The sequence below is a fragment of the Rhinopithecus roxellana genome, chromosome 1 (genome assembly GCF_007565055.1).
Source record: "Rhinopithecus roxellana isolate Shanxi Qingling chromosome 1, ASM756505v1, whole genome shotgun sequence".
Taxonomy (NCBI): Eukaryota; Metazoa; Chordata; class Mammalia; order Primates; family Cercopithecidae; genus Rhinopithecus; species Rhinopithecus roxellana.
Genome location: NC_044549.1, coordinates 107650941 through 107673964, shown reverse-complemented (window position 1 = coordinate 107673964; position 23024 = coordinate 107650941). Strand labels below are relative to the sequence as shown.

At 39.7% G+C, this 23024-nt stretch overlaps 1 protein-coding gene and 1 pseudogene across 1 annotated transcript in view; one reads left to right on the top strand and one right to left on the bottom strand.

The window, feature by feature from the left end:
• Window positions 1-23024, bottom strand: part of WWTR1 (WW domain containing transcription regulator 1) — a 144133-nt gene continuing 121109 nt past the window's right edge. Inside the window, exons 5-7 of the mRNA XM_010356839.2 lie at window positions 11019-11152; window positions 9165-9277; window positions 1-3733 (exon numbers count right to left, since the gene is read on the bottom strand). Of these exons, the coding sequence (XP_010355141.1) occupies window positions 3549-3733; window positions 9165-9277; window positions 11019-11152 (432 nt within the window). The 3' untranslated portion in view covers window positions 1-3548. The remainder of the gene's footprint in view (window positions 3734-9164; window positions 9278-11018; window positions 11153-23024) is intronic.
• LOC115892100 lies at window positions 8782-8877 on the top strand (annotated as a pseudogene).

Sequence of the window (23024 nt, the reverse complement as noted above, 5' to 3'; positions counted from 1 at the left end):
TGGAAGTTCAATTGTCTTTATTTTTCTTATACAGAATCAGAGAAGTAAAAACCAGTACCAAACTCCAGGTAAAATGGTTTGATCTGATCGATTTGGCTGCATACTTTTGGTACGCATAACATTCTAAACTTAAAATAGAAATCTTTATATTACAAAACATAGAAGTAAAATTTTAAAAAGTTAAAGTACTAGCACATATATGTGTTAGGAAAATGGTCTCTGTCAATTGCCCATTCTCCCAATTAAATTAACCTACGATTTCCTTTTTCTAACAGCTTATTTTTTTCATAAAAGTTGTACTTTGAGAAGTTACTTTCTAATTACGTCATGAGAACACATCTTGTAATTAGCAACACTTCTGTCATTCGAGATCACTTCTTCTGCAGAGACCTTTTCAACCAAGTTGGCATAAGCCAGCACAATCAAGTTTTCACTGTTTTACCTGCTTCCTGTATATGGTGTAATCAGTGAAAGAAATGGCATTTCACATCCGGAATAATATGGTGAAACGCTGTCTAAAAATTACTTAGATTTAACAGAATTGCAATTAGGTTTTGACAATGTATTTACTTCAAAAGAATATATCAGGAAATACCAGGAAAAATATCTTGAAAGAAAGATCTCTGAAATTATTTTTCATTTGATAGGCCTTTTCAGTGACAAAATTTGGGGGTGAAATGATGATGTTTAGTGATTGATTTAGTACTAAAAAGACTAGTACTAAAAAGACTAAAGACAGTTGTCTTATAATAAGAAATATAGTATAAATAGCACCTTATCAAGAATTCTGCAGGGGTTTTAACACTTACAATAATAGGAAATAGCCATTAAAAAGTTGCTCTAACTTTAGACTTCTAACTTTAGTGTTCTTTAACAAAGGCCGTATTTTGTGGCCTTAAAACAAAAATATTATATCTGGCTTTATCTATTAGTAAACACAAAGGGTCCATATTTCATTCTGAAAAAAGTATTTATTATATTCATTCATAAATGTTCTAACTAATTTAACTAAAAAAAACTTCTAGTATTTTCTAATGCCATAAGCTTACTAGAAAATTACTTCTAAAAATTGGTAATATAAATCATCAATGATTTAACTACTTAAAAAAAGAGGGGTATCGGTTTCTCTTACATTTAATAACCTGAAAATGAGTCTATAAAAATATTTTTTAAAAATACAGTAACACTGCTGAGTTTTGTTAGGTCCCTTGTTTTTTAATTATTTATTTATTTTAAGCAAGAATGTACAACTCTTTTTGCAATTTTTTGCTAACAAAAGACAAAAAGAAATAGTGCTCCCTTCAATTTAGTAGCAATAAAATCATCTACCTTCATCTCTCTCAGAGGGCTTAGGGAGAGTGAAAGGAATTAGAGGAACATAAACCACGGTCCTTCAGGAAAAAGAAGTCACTTCATAGTGATGGAGGCAACAGTAGGCTACGCTCTTGTCTGCCTGCGTGCTCAGCATCAGCACGCCCTGCCCCTCCTCCTCCCACATAAGGTGCACCAAAACCTTCTTTTCTTCTACCACAGAGTCTTCCGGTATAAAGGTGGTAACAGAAAATAGTTGCTTTGTCCTTTTGGGGCATCTCTTGCATCTCCTACTTGTTTTGCTTTTGGAGTACTATAACTCGTCTCTTTCCATTTCACAACTAGTATCCTTTCCACGATATTCCATAACTTCGCTACTTCATCTCTGACCTTTTCACTTGCCTTCTTTCCAACATGATCCAATGTACTCTGTACATGTATATTCCGGTAGATCAAAAGGAATCTTATTTAAGATCCTCAACAAATAAGTCCCCCATGGAAATTGAAAGTGTCCTCTCAGAGACTCAAATTATTAATGTCTTTCAAAAAAGATCAAATTCATAGATTATAAATAATACTAGTTCGAAATATTAAACAGTTGAGGACTTCATTGGCAATGCAGGCAGACTGCATGCCAGTTGAACACGATGCTCTTTCAGTCCTTAAAAGCTAATAAAAAATGGTTTTGGTTACATAAGAGGTATTGAATACATATTTCATGCCTTTTTATACCAACTGTAGCAAACAGGGTTAGGATAATATACTTAGGAATCAATTTTACTGAATTCAGAAACATGTATCTCCACCTTACACCCTCAAAGGGCATTTGTTTTTTTACACGTCAGAGATCTGCTTCATCCTTCAGTTTCATAGATAGAATTATTTTAAACACTTGAAATCTAGAAAGCAAACCTGACAAGGCTTCAGAATTTAAAAAGCAACAGCTCACTGTGTGTGGTATGCTATCAGATTAAAATCTATGTTGTCCTGATGTTTTCAGAGTTATTTCAAAAGACAAAAATACAGTTGCCACTGATTTATCAAAAACATTTGGCTACCTTTTATCATCAGCTACAAAATTACAGTGCTTTATAAAATAAACATTAAGGCCAGGCCCAGTGGCTCATGCCAATAATCCCAGCACTTTGGGAGGCTGAGATGGGTGGGATCACCTGAGATCAGGAGTTTGAGACCAGCCTGACCATGACGGTGAAACCCCATCTCTACTAAAAATACAAAAAATTAGCTCGGCATGGTGTCGGGTGCCTGTAATCCCAGCTACTCGGGAGGCCGAGGCAGGAGAATTGCTTGAACCCGGAAAGTGGAGGTTGCAGTGAGCTGAGATCGTGCCATTGCATTCCAGCCTGGGCAACAAGAGCGAAACTCCATCTCAAAAACAAACAAAACCCACCATCAAATTCTAAGCTGCAATTTTTTTAAATCCCAAGTTGTAATATTTCAAAACCTTTTGTTTGAATAAAATGCTCACAATTAGTACCAAACTGGTCTCTTTCACAAGATCTATAGTGTAAGAACTGTGACTAATGCTGCTGCTGCTACTCTCCTGCTGGAGGGACTAAGTTGTCTAGATGCTCTGCAGTAAAATAACAAAGGATAAGCTACAATAGGACTGTGTGCCTTTATAAATACAGACTAATAAGAACCATCAGAGCCAGCACGGATTCAAAATTACATTGTATTCCATACAGTAGAATTTTACTATCCATACAATGATTTTTAAAGCTCAAGTTAAATAGTTTTTAAAGCATTTGGTACTACTGTCATCAATACAGTTTTTGAAACTGTAAATCAGGTCTGATTTTGTGCACATTTCCTGGACCACGCTGCCCTCATAATTAACTGCCTGTGGTCAGCTTTTCATGGTTTAAAATCAATTGGTGTATAAATTTCAATTAACTCTCATAAAGCTTAGCCATGGGGCAGCAGAGAAGAAAGAGAAAAGTATTCTGCATAATCAATCCTGCAGACACATTCTGTATAATCTGTCGCAAGAATGCAGGCTTGCAGAAAACGAAAATATAGTATTTATTTATGTTTAACTTAAGTTACTCTCAATCGAAACCAGGCAATGATTAAACTGGCAACATAAAAAGGAGGGAGCACGAGTCATGGAGGCAGAAAGTGGTGCACCTGCAGACTTGCTCTGCTCCATCACTTTTTCCAAGAGGCCCAGGAAATGTAAGGTCATGGCTACATCCAAGTTACAATGGTAGTGATTACAGCCAGGTTAGAAAGGGCTCACTTTTGTTCAGAGCAGACTCTACATCATTGAAGAGAGGGATCAGGTCTTCAGATTCCAAAGTTCCTAAGTCAACGTTTGTTCCTGGAAGACAGTCAAGGAAATCAGGGAAACGGGTCTGCTGGGGGTTGATGTTCATGGGTGTTTGCCCTGCGTTTTCTCCTATAACAGAATGAAAAGAAGCCATTTTAATTCCTTCTTTTAGGCTCTTGAAGGAGGAACAGTTCAAGTATTAACACTCACCTTCATGTCTTCAACTACCACATTATTGACTCTTACTCATAGGAGGTACAGAGATGTAGAAGAAATAGAAAATTATTTCTGGATAGATGTGGTCCAGAATGGAAAAGGCCAAGGAGATAAGAAAGGAGCATGTGAAAGGCACTGTTGATCTGATCTATGATCTGTGTCTTCCCATGACAAAGGTGTGAAGAACTGTTTTACAAAAGAGTAGAGAGGCCCTGTCTGTAATAAACACGTTATTACAGAACTATAATCGACAGGTTTCATTGTAAACTTGTGTTTACCCATACCATCCTTCTTTATGTTCAAAGAGAATGATGTGAAGCTTATTTTAACCAGGTAAATAAAAAGTTGTCTTCATTGATGGCTTTAGGCATTATTTATAAAGGAAGTTCTGCAGACGTTCTCCCTCTTTCTGTTAATACCTACTCCCTAAAACTATCTACCTTCTCACAAGCATATGAGCCACAATACATATAAGCATGCTAAGACTTTGAGTCTTCGAGTAAAGAAATATTTTGCTGTGCAGAAGCTCTTTAGTTTTAATTAGATCCCACTTGTCAATTTTGGCTTTTGTTGCCATTGCTTTTGGTGTTTTAGACATGAAGTCCTTGCCCATGCCTATGTCCTGAATGGTATTGCCTAGGTTTTCTTCTAGGGTTTTTATGGTTTTAGGTCTAACATTTAAGTCTCTAATCCATCTTGAATTAATTTTTGTATAAGGTGTAAGGAAGGGATCCAGTTTCAGCTTTCTATTTATGGCTAGCCAGTTTACATGTACCCTAGAACATAAAGTATAATAAAGAAAGAAAGAAAGAAAGAAAGAAAGAAAGAAAGAAAGAAAGAAAGAAAGAAAGAAAGAAAGAAAGAAAGAAAGAAAGAAAGAAAGAAGGAAAGAAAGAAAGAAAGAAACTTTAGTGCATATCGAAATAAAAAAAAAAAAAAGAAATCGTTTGTTTTCTTTAAGCCGCTATTTCCTAAACCCATTTAAACACCTAAACCTATTTTGGCAGTATGTGTATCCTAATAAAATTGAAGTTCTTACAGAACACAGGTGAGAAAATGCTGTACTAGAGGAAAAGTAGGTGTCTGGGATATGACATGAAGAATATAGGTTCTTTATGTGTAATAGTATGGGACAGAATGCACTACTGACTTTTGTGTCATTAGATCGAGCTTTGTGGCTATGTAAGTTTAGACACACTTAACTTGCTTGATTCTCAGTTTACCCATCTGGAAATTGGGATTATAAGCGCCTTCTACAAAAATTGGAGTAAAGTGCCATACAGTGTCTGCCACACATCCGTGGCTCTAGGTGTCATTGACATATACAAAGTTATATACATACAAAATACGATAAACGTTGATTGTCCTGAGAGAAAGAAAAACCTAGGTCTTCAGCCACTATTAATTATACAATATCAAAACAACAAGTTAATTAAAACAGTCCCAAACAATTTTCTGAAGAGATAATATCTACTTCAAAAATTGAGAAGCATTGATAACTAAGGCCAGCTTCCACCATAACGTCATTTTAAAAAAATGTGTTAAATTATCTTTTGTGCGTTACAAGTGCAGTACCCTTCCTGAAAAGTGTGCAGGGAAGTTTCTCTATTTTAAGCAAAGTTGCAGAAAGTTCACTTTAGCAATCTGTGTTTTCCAAGGAGAAAAATTATATCCTTCCAAATGATGAAGGAACCATAATCCAATTTGGATGTTGGTGATAGCAGAACACAATGGCTTTTCTAGAAGTCACAAAATATCAATGACTCCTGGGCAATATTTTACAGTATTTTCATTGCTAAGGGCAGTAATCCGAAAAATTAAATCAAATTCAACAATATGACCTCAATACAGTGTTACTGATATTGAAAAACAACATAAAATAAAAAACAAAATCCAAAATAACTTTCTTCTACTTACTAGAGTGTAACAGATAAAAATGAGGCTCTAAAAAGTATCTGTTCTAAAAAACTATCTGATCTGAAGTGCTGGATGTCTTTTTTCTCTTCATCTCCAGTTAGAATCATTCATTTCTACTCATTTCCCACTTTAACTTTCAAATACTCAAAACATAATTTTTAGCCAAGCAAAATCTCTGTTTTAAAGTATTCCTAGGCCGGGTATGGTGGCTCATGCCTTTAATCCCAGCACTTTGGGAAGCCAAAGTGGGAGGATCAGCTGCCTTTAATCCCAGCACTTTGGGAAGTCAAAGTGGGAGGTCAGGAGTTCAAGAACAGCCTCGCCAACATGGTGAAACCCTGGCTCTACTAAAAATACAAAAAACAACAACAAGAAGAAAATAAAACAGTGCCAGGCGTGGTGGCACACCCCTGTAATCCCAGCTACTCAGGAGGCTGAGGCCCGAGACTCATTTGAACCCAGGAGGTGGAGGTTACAATGAGCTGAGATCACACCACTGCACTCCCACCTGGGTGACAGAATGAGACTCTGTCTCAAAAAAAAAAAAAAAAAAAAAAAAAAAAATTCCTCTTATCCTTTCTTCTCAGGATTAAAGGCATGAGGATACTGGCTAAGCTTCTTCATTACGGTTAACAATCTTAAAATAGAGGCAGTTCTGCAATCTCATAGATCTTTTTGGTCTTTGCAGTTTATCCACTTAGAAAGTGGAAGAGACAAACATAAGGCAATTCTTTTTTTTTTTTTTTAGATGGAGTTTCGCTCTTGTTGGCCAGGCTAGAGTGCAATGGCACAATCTAGGCTCACCGCAACCTCTGCCTCCCAGGTTCAAGCAATTCTCCTGCCTCAGCCTCCCGAGTAACTGGAATTACAGGCATGTGCCATCACGCCCAGCTAATTTTGTATTCTTAGTAGAGATGAGATTTCTCCATGTTGGTCAGGCTGGTCTTGAACTCCCAACCTCAGGTGATCCACCCGCCTCAGCCTCCCAAAGTGCTGGGATTACAGGCGTGAGCCACTGTGCCCAGCCACAAGGCAATTCTTAAAAGGGTGTGATTACTGCAGAATATTCTGGAAGGATGGATGATTTCCCAGCTTTTGCTCATGTTATTCCTTTTACTGGATCTTTGCACCAAGCCCAGCTGTTGTTTCCATGTATGTTTTGCAAATGGAGTGCTCGGCTGGCTCGTTTCCCTTCAGCATGTGGCCAGCGCATGGTCCACGGCCTGACAGATCTTTCCTAGCCACATCTGAGCTCTGCCTGCCCCCACAGCTTTCACTCATCTTGTTACTGTATAATTACATTTCTCCCCTTGAGAAGATTTATGTCCAGTTTCTACAAAGACTTCACAGAGGTGGTCCCACACTCAATGAGTTGACTCTCACTTAACCAGGTTAACCTGGCACTCTGACATTATCAAGTCCATTGTGTGCGTGACATCAGCCTTCTTACTGGAGAAGAGCACTTTGAGCTGGGCTCTGTGATCTCATGACTCACAGAGCTGTGAGGACAACTCTGCCGTGAGCATATCACTCCCACTTTATGGGTGAGAAATCTGAGGCTCACGGAGGCTATGTAACTTACCCAAAGGCACTACTAGGAATGGAGAAGCAAGGATTCAGTTCAGGCTGCCTGTTGGCTGAAACTATGTTCTTTTCAGGACATCATTTAATTGCACATTATGGCTTGAAAATAAAACACTCCCTACTTACCCACTTGAGGTTATTTTAAAGAGACATAGAGTAGAATCCATCCTCTTTCATGGTTTTGTTTTTTTGAATGCCAAACTTAGATTTAGATCTCCTGAACTTTTTTCCTTAACTTTGCTTTTTATCCTTACTGGCTTCCCAGTGTTTAGAAGATGATAGTAAACAATTATTAAACATAGGAAGGAGCCACTTTCTAAGGCTATTCCAAAGACAGTAAAATAAATCTCACACTCAAAAAACAGAGAGAGAGAGAGAGAGATAAAGGGGTAGGGGGTTGTCGGCGGGGATGGGGAGGAGAACTGAAGTAATAAACTTGTGACTCCTCACAAGACAGTCTTTGCAATCTTCTCAACGCAAAGACGACAACCTACACGAAAGACACCCGGGGAGGAGCTTTAATTTACTGCATTTGTAACACACCTGGCTATGAGTTTGACTCTTGGTCTTTCCAACAATTTAGATTCACAACACAAAGAGAAGCCATCTAAGAGTGGAGTGTAAAAAACCACAGGCGCTATGGCAAACAATTTGGGGGAAGCAATTTTTTATTTTCAATACAAAACAGTTACTTTTCTATCATCAATGATAATGGAGGAGGAACTTGCATGAATAACTCCAAATAGTGGACACCCTGCTGTCATTCATTTTTGGTTCTAGAATATCTTCTGTGAGTTTATGACTTTCAGAATTAAGTCTAGATAAGGCTAATAAGACTATTTTCAGTTTCTGCAATTATAAGTCTCACTCCTTGAGAAAAGGAGAAAAAGAAAGGTAATCAGGAAGCCTGCTGAGGCTGGACCTGAAGGATGCACAGGCTGCGGGACAAGGTAAAAGTAACCCTGACTCTCTTCTCTTTAATTGCTGAGGGAGAATGTCGTTACCATGTTGGAACTTGGAACTGACAATTTTGAATCCTCTGAGCTGCTCAACATTCCAAATGCACACTGCCAATTGCTTTTCAAATGCAGTGAATGACATGAAAAAATTTGGGTACTGGAACTATAAACCAGTGTCACTTTCCAGGAGAAAGGGTGGCCCATATACTACAACTGAAAACTAGAACACCCCACTGTGGAAGCACGGCGAAGCAGACAGTGGTGTCTTGATGCAATTGTGAGGAAGGGACTATATGGAGCAAAGATGAATTTAAAAAAAAAAAAAAAAAAAGCACAGAATTTAAAATCCTGTGCCCAGATGTAAAACTATACTTGTATAATCTATGAGGAAGGGGCTACAGTTTATTAATAGTGCCTGGGGGTTCAGTGGCTTTTCAGTTGTTACTTGATGTTGTTATTGAGATTGAGTGTTTCTGGTTGGATTTTAAAATTGAGATGACCGTACTCGCTTTGGCAGCACATATACTAAAACTGGAATGATAAGCATGGCCCCTGCACGAGAATGACATGTAAATTGATGAAGCATTCCATTTTTTTTTCAACATTTTTGTGAACACTGGGGACTACTGGGAGTGGGGAGGAACAAGGGGTGAAAAACAAACTATTGGGTACTATGCTCACTACCTGGGTGACGAGAGCAATCATATCCCAAACCCCAGCATCACAAAACATAACCATGTAGCAAATCTGCACGTGTACCCCCAAATATAAAATAAAAGTTGAAATTATAAAAATAAAAGAAAAGAAAAATAAAATTGAGATGACCGAAGAGAACATTTAAAAAACACAAGCCCACTGTTAGTGCTTGCAGGCTTTGCTCCTACCTGTATCCATCTCATCCACGTTGCTGAGGAAGTCCTCCGGAGTTGTGGGGACACTGTAGCACCCTAACCCCAGACCACTGTCAGTGCTCTGCTCCCTCGAATGATATGGCCCTCTGCAGAGCAAAAGAAGAAACTTCAATGCAAGCCCACTAAATAAATCTCAAAATGAAAACACAGTCACAAAAGCTTTAAACTAGTGTAGTTGTGCCATTCTGCCCAACTTTCCAGGTTGGGGAGGAAGGAAAGTTTCAATTTTGAAATACATATCCTCATGAAAATGAAAGTAATCAGGTGTGGCCATTCACAGTGAATTGACATTGATTTCCTTTTCACCTCAAAATAACCATTTAAACACTCTTCGACATACAGAGTATGACACCTTTTATGTAAAACTTAAAAAAAAACCCAGAAAACAATGTAGAATATTGCTTATGGATACATACACTAAAGGTAGGAGGAGGTATAAAAGTCTGTGTGACGGGCACACACCAGTTTCTGAATAGTGGCTACCACTGGGGACAGAAGGGAAAAGAAGTGAGATTTCAGTGGTGGGGGGGATGGATTCAAATATTAATTGTAATATTTTATTTATTAAAAAATAAAGTTAAATGAAAATATGGCAAATCTGAGTAGCGGGTACATGGGTAATTCACATTATTCTTTGTACTTCTCTGTATTTCAAATACTTTAAAATCAACAACTTGAAACCTCCATTATTTATTATTTCAGCTACTGTTTGTTTTTATCTCTATCTTTAATAATGTTCATAATTGTATTTTTTTGTTTGCCAGATGTCTCTGCAAGGGCAGAAGAAAAGGCATAGGACATACAGAATTGCCTTTTTTATCTGATTTAAAAACTACTTCTGCTTATGAAGATATTTCTGGCTAAATTCTCTTTCCTTTTTGCTCCTTTGTTTTAATTGCTTTTTAAATTGTGAAATTATTTTAAACTCACATAGGAGACACAGCAAGAGTACAGAGAGTTCCCATGTACCCTTCACCAGCTTCCCCAGTGATAACATCTTACATAGCCATAGTGCAATTACCAAAACCGGAAACCTGACATTGTAGAATACTAATTACTAAACTATAGATCTTATTCACATTTCACCCTGAACATCATCTTTTTTGTTTTTTTTTTTTGTTTTTGTTTTTGTTTTTGTTTGTTTGTTTTTTTTTTGAGACAGAGTTTCGCTCTTGTTGCCCAGGCTGGAGTACAATGGTGCAATCTCGGCTCACCGCAACCTCCGCCTCCCGGGTTCAAGCAACTCTCCTGCCTCAGCCTCCTGAGTAGCTGGGATTGCAGGCATGCACCACCACGCCCTGCTAATTTTGTATTTTCAATAGAGACAGGGTTTCTCCATGTTGGTCAGACTGGTCTCGAACTCCCGACCTCAGGTGATCCGCCTGCCTCGGCCTCCCAAAGTGCTGGGATTACAGGAATAAGCCACGGCGCCTGGCCGAACATCATCTCTTAATTGTTCTATTCTCAACTTGCCGTATGGCATGCTTTTATCCCCTGTTGGTTACATAAAACCACAAGATTCTTCCAAGTATAAGGACCAGACAACACTATCATGTTTAAAAATATAAATTCATGCCCATTTTCAAATTCTTGACTAAGGGTTTACTCTATGTCCTATCACTAATTTTTTAATTTGGAAATTTTTTTAAAAGGTAGATGACTTCCCCTGCCTTTCTATTTTCTGCCAGCTCCTCCCACTTCCTCCCTTTATCCTCACCCTCAACCCTCAAGCTCTCCACCTCTTCCCAATGCAAAAAAAGATAGTATTATAGTCTAGATCACATAACAAAGAGAACAAAAATAAGTGGCCCCCAAATATTAACTTACCCATTGAGGAAAGGATCTGAGCTATTATTAGTGATGGATCTCATGTCTGGGGTCATCGTGGGTGGGTTGACAGCAGCCTGAACTGGAGCAAGAGTCTCAGCTTCCATGGGGAGCTGTCGACAGAGGGCAGCTTCCTACAGAAGTAACAACAGTCAGAGTGGGAAGCAAGAGTCATTCACTCATTGTCACAAGGCATGGAGCAGAGTGTACATAGCATCAAAACTTTTCACCAGGCCGGGTGCGGTGGCTCAAGCCTGTAATCCCAGCACTTTGGGAGGCCGAGACGGGCGGCTCACGAGGTCAGGAGATCGAGACCATCCTGGCAAACACGGTGAAACCCCATCTCTACTAAAAAAGTACAAAAAACTAGCCAGGCAAGGTGGCGGGCGCCTGTAGTCCCAGCTACTCGGGAGGCTGAGGCAGGAGAATGGTGTGAATCCAGGAGGCGGAGCTTGCAGTGAGCTGAGATCCGGCCACTGCACTCCAGCCTGGGCGACAGAGCGAGACTCTGTCTCAAAAAAACAAAAACTTTTCACCAAAGCACTGTGTATTTACTCCCAGCAAGTCAAAATCACCAGGCAACCATTGGTATTCTTTCTTTGAAGAAAGTCTTACAGACATAAGTCACTTCACATTCACAAAGTTAATGGGAAGCTCAGCTATTATTTGACCTAAGGGCACTTACTGTTGCAATCATCCCACCCATGCAATTATTTAAACACCCAAATCATAGAAAGTCCTCTCAAAACACTTCTCAGAGACAAGGCTATTTCTATCTCAGGTTCTCAAACCAAATCTATCAATCAAAGCAATCAGATTCCTCTGGACTATAAGGTACATTCTGGTCTTTGCCACTTACAGGCCAGTAAAACTGTGGAATTACAGAGTCCAGGCTCTACATTAAATTGCATCTGGCAGTTTTATGTTTACAGACAGGAAAGCAAAACAATGAGTTGAAAGTTTACTTTGAAAAGTCAATCAGTGGCCAGGGGCGGTGGCTCACGTCCATAATCCCAGCACTTTGGGAGGTCGAGGTGGGCGGATCACTGGAGCCCACAAGTTCGAGACCAGCCTGGGCAACATGGTGAAACCTTGTCTCTACAAAAAATACAAGAATTAGCTGAGCCTGGCGTTACTTGGGAGGCTGAGGTAGGAGGAGCCCTGTGCCTGGGAGGTTGAGACTAAAGTGAGCAGAGATCACGCCATTGCACTCCAGCCTGGATGACAGAGTGAGACGCTGTCTCAAAAAAAAAAAAAAAAAAAAAAAAAAAAAAAAAAAAAAAGTCAATCCATTTGACTACTTCGTTGACTAAAATGCTGAAGATTGGGGAAACATGTAGATCCAATCCAAATCCCACAGACAAGTAACTGTTTCACAGCATATGGATTTTGTTAGAAAAAACAAATAATATAAACATTATTTTATAAAAGCTAGCATTACATTGCCAAGGAGAGTCCATCCAAAATGCTACAAATTTACTGACTGCAATTACTTTCTCTAGGTATGATCTCCAGGAGTCTCTCTTTTTTGACAAACATAACCAGACATCAAATTCCTTTCAAATTTGCTGCTGTTTCCAGAGAATACTTTTATGTTTACATTTGCATCCCAAACCAAGGTTAGGCCTTTCCCCATATTTATGCCTATCAGTTTCCCACTTTCCATGCTGAAGTCATTGGTCTCACTGTCCCTCAAACCGTAAAACCATGGCTACAATGGCAAACAGAACATTTAGGACTTCTAAATTACAGTATCTTTGTTAGATCTCTTCCAGCCCTAACATGCTGTGACTTTAGAGGGTAACTGCTGTCTAGACAAGTCCTAGTGAAGTCATCGGCTATAAAAATTTTCAGTTACTAGAGTTCGTTGTGCTGTTACAAACCATGAGACCTGATTGATTTAAAAAAAAAAAAAAAAACTGTATTGTTAACTTATACTGAAATAAATCTTCTAGCTGGAAAGGGTCTCTGGCTCACTTCTGTTCATCTAAATTGCAAATAATCGAATACTTAACTAACAAATTTTATTCAGGAATCTATAAAAAGCAAACCAAAAAATGGAGATTTTTTTTGGTAAAAAGTTATTTTCATTCACCATCTAAATCTTGGAAGTGCCTTCTGAATAAACCTAGAAAAATCAAATTACTTTCTGATAGTTGTTTTTAACGCGGCAGGCAGGGTGCATCAGAAACCTTATTATCCAACCAAAGTTTTCCTGAAAGCCTCAGAAGGAACAACAGGGATTGAATCTGGCATAAAAAGCCTGGACCCCACCAGTCCCCAAACCTCAAGCACACTCATATACCCTGAGCCACAGTTTGAAAAAATGTACCTCGTCAATGGTAAATTTCTAGTACTTTATTAACCATAAATGCAAGAATCTTTTGACTCATAACCTCATTATCCAAAAACATGAACTTTACTAGAATATTCCATTTTTCAACCATTCTGAATAAATGTGGGAGTTTACCTCTAAACAAAGACACTTTTAATATAAAAGTTGATGAGATGGCTGCATTCCTTTCTATTTGACAAAACTTTATCAACATATGTCCTAAGAATAAAAGTTGAGGCCGGGCAGTGGCTCAAGCCTGTAATCCCAGCACTTTGGGAGGCTGAAGCGGGTGGATCACGAGGTCAGGAGATCGAGACCATCCTGGCTAACAAGGTGAAATCCCGTCTCTACTAAAAATACAAAAGTTAGCCAGGCGTGGTGGCATGCACCTGTGGTCCCAGCTACTTGGGAGGCTGAGGCAGGAGAATCGCTTGAACCCGGGAGGCAGAGGTTGCATTGAGCTGAGATTGCACCGCTGTACTTCAGCCTGGGTGATAGAGCGAGACTCTGTCTCAAAAAAAAGAATACAAGTTGAATCTGCAATTTCCAGGAGTTCTAAATTTAGATATAGTAAGAATCATTTCTGGAACTTCATGGGATAAAAAAATGCATTATATATAACACATATGAATTGTTATCTGTAATGATATATAAAATTATAAGAACAAATATCAAAAATTAGATAGAAAAGAAATAGTTCTAAACTTTCCTATTAATTTAAATTACTCCTAGCTATTTCTACTAAATAAAACAGAAAATAATGCTTGTGTGTGTCTAAATATATAAATAAAATATCTAAATAAAATTTAAAGGATTATTCATGATAACCAAAGCTGAAAAACCTATACTGTATTACGGGAAATGTTTCACTGTGCCATTTCACATTTGTTCTATCTATTTGAAATCAAAGAGAACAGAAGCTCTATTCTCCAGCCCTGATGTTTCCCTTACTACCCTGAAGACTTAACCACCAAGTCATCCTAAGGGCAAATGCTGCCTTCTGTCTGTAGGGGGCTCACAGTATCATTTTCTACCTTCAACTGACTAACAAATGAGAGAGAAATCAGAAAGGGTGTTGAATGTGCCCAGAATGACTGCCTCTTTTTTTTTTTTTTTTTTTTTTTGAGATGGAGTCTCACCCTGTCACCCAGGCTGGAGTACAGTGGCGTGCTCTCGCCTCACTGCAACCTTTGCCTGCCGGCTCAGCCTCCTAAGTAGCTGGGACTATAGGCATGTGCCACCACGCCCAGCTAATTTTTGTATTTTTAGTGGAGATATGGTTTCGCCATGTTGCCCATGCTGGTCTCGAACTCCTGGCCTCAAGTGATCTGCCCGCCTTGGCCTCCCAAAGTGCTGGGATTACAGGAGTTTGCCACTGCACCCGGCCTGAATAATAGTTTTGAAATACAAATTAGGCCAGTCTGAGAAAGTTATTATCTCTGATGTGCTCCCCTCCTTCACCCTCTTCCAGTCTCCCGGTTTCTCTTCTGCTCCTCCCACCTCCTGCACCTGCACCAACTGTTCCCTCATCTTGCAAGATGTTCCTCGGATCTTCCTAAAGCTCATTCCCTCACTTAATGCCTGCCTCCTACAGATATCATCTCTTCAGAGATGCTCCTACCTCACCCCTGCCTAAAGTAGCCTCACACCTGTCATTTTTCTGTCTCTTAATCTGCATTAATTTTCTTCAATGCAACTTAGGTCTTCATTCTCTGTCTTTCCTACTAGAATGTAAGCTCCACGAGGGAAGGGGCCTTGTTTGTCATATTTACTCCTGCATCCCAACTACCTTAACAGTGCTAGGCATACACTGGGTACTTGGAAATATAAACTAAAAACATGCAATCTCACCTCAATCACGAATATGAGTGAAATAATAGCCTGTTGTACACAACCCAACTAGCCAGGTGAAGACTCCATCCTCAAGAAATGGTCCTGCTGCATTCTTTCCTGCCCCTAACATAGGATGAGCAGGAGGGCCGAGTGGTCAGGAGCTAGATGCTTGAATTGGAACCCTGGTCCTGCTATCTAACAGAAAATTATTTAGCCTTCTGTTCTTCATTTGTAAAGTGGGGATGATAATAGCACCCACCCAAGAAGGTTGCTGTGATGATAAAGCAGGATAACACTACAAGGTGCTTAGATCACATAATAAATGCTGAAGGAATTATTATTCTTATTTCATTTTCTGAATTCCAATCTCAAAAAACCAAAATAAACAATTTTAAAAGTCACACTGTCATGTGGAACTGATCCACTTTAAGTGGTGAGAGGTTTCTTCCTGGTCAACTTTCACCTTGGAGGGATTAAACCAAAGTGTGAAATTCATAATGGTCACCAAGGCTAAGAAAACAATTTTTTCAAACGAGGGGAGGTTTATAAACCATTTTTATATAACATAAAATTTGTTCTGAATATAAATGGAGAGTAGCGAGATGTTTATTTCACTTAAACTTTATATTACAAGTTCTGTATTTAGAACTTTAAAAATTCTAGCCTTTTTTTGAATGAAAATACTTCCTTATTTCAACTCATGAACTGAAAGAGAAAAAGAAACAGTACAAAACCCGAGGTCTGAAAATAAAAGGAGTAATCTCACCAACATGTTCCCATCCAAACAGGGGAGGGTTTTGTTTTATACTAAATTTAGGTATAAAATTAAAGCCCAGACCCAGCAGGATTTGGACTGCCACGTGACATCCACTACTCTTGCATGGGTAAAAACGAAAGGCAAACATCTGACTTAGACCTAACAGCAGCAGTCAAAATGGATGAAACTAAAGCAGCTGAAGCAAAGACAAAGACAGGCACTGGATGAAGTAAGCTTCCATGGAAACAGAGGGGTGACAATTGGCCAAGGCTGGCTGAAGGCATGACTCGAGGCCTCTGCCGCTGAGCATCGGTGGTGCAGCTGGCTTCACTCAGTGCCCCGTCCTTCCTCTGCTCCTTCTAGTCGAGGCAGGAAAACAAACGTAAGCGGGCTTGTCACTCATTTCCCACTGTGCTGCAATTAAATAGGTATATTCAAAGATCCCTCCAGGGTCCCCTCTGTGTCCACCCTGCCCTCCAAACAAATCTTCGGTTTCCTAGACCAAGCTCAAAACCTACTTTCCATCTCACGAAGGAGGTCATCATTGCTTCTCTAGCTATTCCAACTGACCTCTTCCTCCAATCAACCTTCAAGTGCAAGGCTGCATCCAGGTGTCCCTACCCAACACTTTACCTTAACTGAAATCTTTACAAAGAGTGACCAGAGAACAATCAGGATAGAGATGCGTCAGGGCAACACATCCTATGAAGAAGCATGGGGCTATTTACCCACAGGGGAAGACTAGAAGGGCACACAGTGGCTCTCAAACTATTAATGAACTGTCACAGGAAAGAAGGAAAATCTCTTCTAGCCTAGATTTGAGGCAGATATGATGAAGGGCTTTCTAGTTATCAGTTCAGTGCAGAAACTGCCTGCTTCTCAATTCTCCAGGCTATTAGCCACTGGAATTCTCAAGCAGTAGTTGGGGTTTAATGCTATTAGACATGTCCAGAGCTTGGCACCGAAAGGCAGCATGGCACAGGAGAAAAACTGTCTTTGGAACCAGAAAGATTGGAGTTCAAATCCCAGTTCAGCTACTACATGTTGTGGCATCTTGAACTAAATTCTTAACCTTTCTTGATAGTTTGTTCATCTGGAAAAAAAAAAAAAAGGTGGTTTATAAGACTGATCTTGCTGGGATGCTATAAAGATGAGAAAGCATATTTATAATGGACCTGGTACAGTGAGGTAGTCAACAGAACAAGCTACTGATAGTGTTAAATGGTGTGGGAGGCAGAGATATTAGCTAAAAATTGCATATTGCTTACTGTGTGTGAAACACTGTTCTAAGCCCTTTAACATGTTATTTCCTATCCTGGCTAACACTGTGAAACCTTGCTTCTACTAAAAATACAAAAAATTAGCCGGGCATGGTGGCACGTGCCTGCAGTCCCAGCTACTCGGGAGGCTGATGCAGGAGGATTGCTTGAACCCAGGAGGCGGAGGTTGCAGTGAGCCAAGGTTGCGCCACTGCACTCCAGCCTGGGCGACAGACTGAGACTCCATCTAAAAAAAAAAAAAAAAAAAGAAAGAAAGAAAAGAAAAGAAAAAGAAAAAAACATGCTATTTCATCTCATCCTCATGACAACCCAGTTATCTCCATTTTACAGACAAGGAAACTGAGGCCCAGTTTGTGGCAAAGTCTCAGTGTGGCAGAGAAAGAAAAGTTGAGGTTGGCAGACCTCAAATTGTCAACCCTTTCACCTACTGGCTGTGAGAACTGGGCAAGTTACTTCATTTTTCCGAGCCTGTTTTCCCAGCTATAAAATAGAAATTCCAACCCCTCTACCTCAGACAGGTCAGAGGAAATTTTATGAAACAGCCGATTTAACTTTCCTGAACATAGTTTTCCTCCCTTGAACAGGGCAACAGAATGAACTGGACATATTCAATGATAGTTTTCAATGTATATGAGTGGAGCTCATGTCCTAGGAATTCACAACCCATCAAGCAAAGTTATAAATTCCGATTTTGGCCGGGCGCGGTGGCTCAAGCCTGTAATCCCAGCACTTTGGGAGGCCGAGACGGGCGGATCACAAGGTCAGGAGATCGAGACCATCCTGGCTAACACGGTGAAACCCCGTCTCTACTAAAAAATACAAAAAACTAGCTAGGTGAGGTGGCGGGCGCCTGTAGTCCCAGCTACTCGGGAGGCTGAGGCAGGAGAATGGCGTAAACCCGGGAGGCGGAGCTTGCAGTGAACTGAGGTCCAACCACTGCACTCCAGCCTGGGCCACAGAGCGAGACTCCATCTCAAAAAAAATAAAATAAAATAAATAAATAAATAAATAAATTCCAATTTTGAGGGCACTTTTCAGAAGGAAATCTCTCCCTGCTAACCCTGATCCAACCCTCCTCTGACTAATTTATTTTTTGTCTATGTCCAAGCTTGGGGTGGAAAGACTTGCAAAATAAGGGCTCAAGAATCTCTTGGTGAGTTTGTGGTCATCTATCTAGCTCTCTGAAGTGAGTAATTATTTATGGGTTAAAAATACCCTTTCCTAGCAGCTGGAGAACGGATGATATGTAAAATATCTGGAGAAGTAAGGATGTGAAAGACAAATGATGATTTGTGAGCTGAAGGTGTCCCTGGAAGCAAACCTCAAACCTCCTTTTCTTCCAGGTCCTTGGCCTGCAGCTTGCCTGTGGAATAAACCAACAGAGGAGGTGAGAAAGTAAACAGCAGCTGAAAGCATCTGCAGCTCTGTCCCGCCTTGGCTGAGGGAACACTCTGCCAGCCAGCTCCTGCCCTCACCAGAATGCACTTCAAAAGGGAAACAAATGGCAATCAGCTCTTCAGAGGCTGCTCTGCTTGATTTAAGTGTGTGTGGCCAGGGACTCTACAAAAATGGAAGACTGGATTGTTTTAATTATAAAGGGTGGGGCGAGTAGGAAAAAAAAAAAAAAGACAATATTGTGAAATCCCAGTATTAAAATAGTTATTCTGGATGCAGAGAAATTGCTTTCTCTGCCAAAACCCTGAGGGACTTCAGAGAGAGAATGCTGAATTATTTATCTTCTTTACTGGGCGGGGTGGGGTGGTGGGGGAGAGACAAAACAAAATTACTGATGTATATATTTTTTTAATTCAGTGCCAAGCGATTCTAGAAATGCACTGTCACACTTCCCGGAGACTCTCTTTTTGAAACAACTCATCACTAATGCTCGCTTGCCAGATTGTCCCTATAAAAGAACAATTGAAACTGCAATACTTTTAGGAAGGCATTTATTAAGTCTGTCATTATTATCTATGGTCTATTTGTTGCTCTTTTTACTCAGAGTGCATAAAACAAATTTGTATTATTCCACAAATGGTTTCTGCTGTCCCTTCAAATCACATTAAAGAAAACATTATAATTTAGATGCTCTTCTGTCTTCACTTAAGAAAAAGAAGGCTGAGGCCTGGTGCAGGGGCTCACACCTGTAATCCCAGCACTTTGGGAGGCCAAAGTGGGCAGATCACTTGAAAGCCAGGACTTCGAGACCAGCCCGGCCAACATGGCAAAACCCCGTCTCCACTAAAATACAAAAAATTAGCCAGGCACTGTCATCCCAGCTACTCAGGAGGCTGAGGCAGGAGAATCACTTGAACCTGGGAGGCGAAGGTTGCAGTGAGCCAAGATTGCGCCACTGCACTCCAGCCTGGGTGATGAAGTGAGACTGTGTCTCAAAAAGAAGAAAAAGAAAAAAAAGACTTGAATTGATACTATTATTCAACAACAAGGGCACACCGGGACATTTTGGAAAATGGATTATTTCTGGGGCTTGTAGGCAAATAAAACACTTGACACAAGCTAGAATGGAAGCACTGTGAGGGAAGGGGCTGGGTCTGTTGTTAACAGTTGCACATTTAATGCCTAGAGTATTTGTAAAACAAATATATGAATGAATGAACTTAAATAGCCAAGCTTATGTGGAGGGATTTATAGATTCACAAAATGTTAGACTACATGACCTCTGCTAACCCAGTCAAGTCTGAAACCTAATGCTGTGAAATGCTTTTCTAAAATTTAAATAGTCCTCTGTTCTGAAGCAAAGGCTATGAAATACCCTACATTTATGCCTCATGATCTGCTCCAATATGACACTTTCCTAGCTCGCTAAATAGCCACTCTTTGCATGAAAAAAATAAATAAATAAACAGGCCTCAGAACCTTCCCGAGGCCAGTGCTGCTCACAGCCAGGTGTGTCCCCCTCCAGGAGCCCTGTCAGGATGGCTGTGCGAGGTCAGCCAGCTGGCCCGCCTGGCCTGGTGGCTGTCAAGCCCGGCAGAAATCCCACAGACCTGCCAAAAGAATTCCGAGGCCTCCCTCTTTCCTCGTCCCTGTTGCCCCGGCGACCGGAGACCAGGCTTAGTCAGCATTTTTGTTTGACAAACTGCATTCTCCTGTCCCTCAACCACCCCCACTCCAAAAAAAAAAGGTTGAGGGTAAAAGCAGGGCTGAATTTGCTTGGGAATAATGAGTTATCCACAAGCCAGCCCCACTGAAGGGACAAGGAGGAGCTAAGGCTTTGCCACTTACTCATCTTCCAGGTTCTGGCCCTCGAGCTTAAAATCTTCCAGACAGATGGCCCCAAATCATTATATTTAAATGAATAATACACATGAAAAGAAATACTCTCTTCAGGTAAAGCCATATGCCTGTTTTCATTCTTTTAGATAAACAGGCACTGAGAAGCCTGTTTCTCAATGTCTTACCCGTGACTACAATTTCCCATTTCATTTGGTAAAGTTGCAATCATGTCTTTCAGGATACTGAGCAAATATTGCATTGAATTTTTCAGTTGTAACAACAGAATATTCTGTAGTCATTGTGGGTGTGTGTGGCTCATGACTTTTAAAAATTTATGTATGGCCTGTTGTAGAAAGGATTCTAGGCGCTTGGAATGGGTACATACAAAGTCACAGCACAACTTCACGCTGACACAGAATAAACAAATCACTTCTCAATATATTAAGAAGAGGCAACAAAACAGTATTAAAGTATGCTACCACTTTTGTTTTTTAAAAAACAAAGTAGACACATTGATACACATGATACATACAAAAAGACTAGAAAGAAATCATCAACATATTGACAGTTTCTCTTTCTAGGTGAAAGTATAGGTGATTATAATTTCCTTTTTGTTGCTTAGTATTTTATACATTCTGTACCATAAACATATGTTTTTGTCTTTTTGTGTGTAGCAATTAATTTTCTTTTATTATTCTTTTTGTTTACATACAGTAAAATTCACTCTTTGCGGTATACATGTCTGAGTTTTGACAAATGCATAGAATTGTGAAATAGCCACCACAACCAAGATACGGAACTGTGCCACCTGCCCCACAATTCCTCAGTGCTGCCCCTTTGGAGTCTCCTCTTTCTCTATTGCCAACCCTGGCAAGTGCTAATCTCTTCTCTGTCCCTATAGTCTTGCTTTTTCAGAATGTCACATAAATGGAATCATACGGGATGTAGTTTTGGGGGGAAGTCTGGCTTCTTGCACTTAGCAAAAATACTTTTTTTAAATCTTAATCACAAAAGTAACTCAGTAATTTATATTTTTAATTTTTTTTTTTTTTTTTTTTTTTTTTTTTTTTTTTTGAGACAGAGTCTCACTTTGTTGCTCAGGCTGGAGTGCAGTGGCTCGATCTCAGCTCACTGCAACCTCCACCTCCCAGGTTCAAGTGATTCTCCTGCCTCAGCCTCCTGAGTAGCTGAGACTACCGGCACCTGCCATTACGTCTGGCTAATTTTTGTATTTTTAGTAGAGATGGGGTTTCACCATGTTGGCCAGGCTGGTCTCGAATTGCTGACCTCAAGTGATCCCCCCACCTTGGCTTCCCAAAGTGCTGGGATTACATGTGTCAGCCACCACACTTAGTCAAGAATTAAAATTTTTTTTCTACTTAAAAAAAAACTCAAAAAAGAAAATTTTAATTTCCTTTAAAAAACGAAGAGAAAGCAAACCTTCAATAAGAATTGCTTTTTTTCTAGAGTTGCCATTTCTTTGGTGAACCTGAAGGAGCCTCACAGCCTTTGGGAAATTCAATAAAAACAAAAGAAAACTCTATCATGGACAAAAGACTTCCTTTCACAAAAATGCACTCTTTATGTCTTCCACGGTAGATGCCTGTTGACAGTGGGAAGAGGTCTACTTTCTTGATATGGCTGTGTACTGCAGGCCTGGTGGGATCCCCTCATGTTCCCTGGTACCCCTCTACTTGGAGCGTCTGCCATATTTCAAGACAATTCATCAATTATCAGATACAAGTAGCTCAGCTCTGTTGCTACAGCAGCCAATGCTAAATTGGAGGGACCGCATTTAAGAAAATTCTCCTACTTCGGAAGATTCCTTATCAGCAGAGATAGCAAACCTTACTGGCTCTTTTGATCCTAATTCTGTAGATGGTAACAGTTTGTTGACCTGAGGGGTCACTAGAAAGAAAAAGGAGTATCTGATGCTCACTTTCACAGGACTCTGCTCAGGTGCATCTGGTCTCAATTCCAGTAATAAAAGTCAAAGATGGTAGCCACTGGGCCCCTATGAAGCAGCAAATGGTTTTAATTTACCCTTCTGGCCATGAATTTGGATTAGAGTTAATTATTTTTCCTTTTCTGCTAAAATACAAGTTATCCGAAGGCAGTCACGTCCCATTTACCTGTCTATTATTTTCTACTAAATAAATATTGATTGAATGAATGAAGAGATAAAGGAATGAAGGAAGGAAAAAATATGAGCTTCCATACTGAAATAATGAAGGCTCGCTTTAGAGTTGTAATCAAAGTTTCCTCAGATCCATTTTGTTAATATCCTAGCATGATTTCAATGCCAATGAGTTAACAGGTGAACCTTTGGCATTGCGGCATACATCAAATCATGCAACGAGGACCAAACGGTTGTTTTTTTCATGGCACAACATCATCAAACTATATGCCTAGTGGAACAATGGCATAGCAGGAAGAAAACTGAAACAATATTTATATAGTATATTCTCCATAGGGACCTTTCAGATTCGTCGTATCATTCAAGAATGATAAACTATAGACAGCAGTGATAATGTATTAATAATTAGGGGATAAATTCATCTACTTAT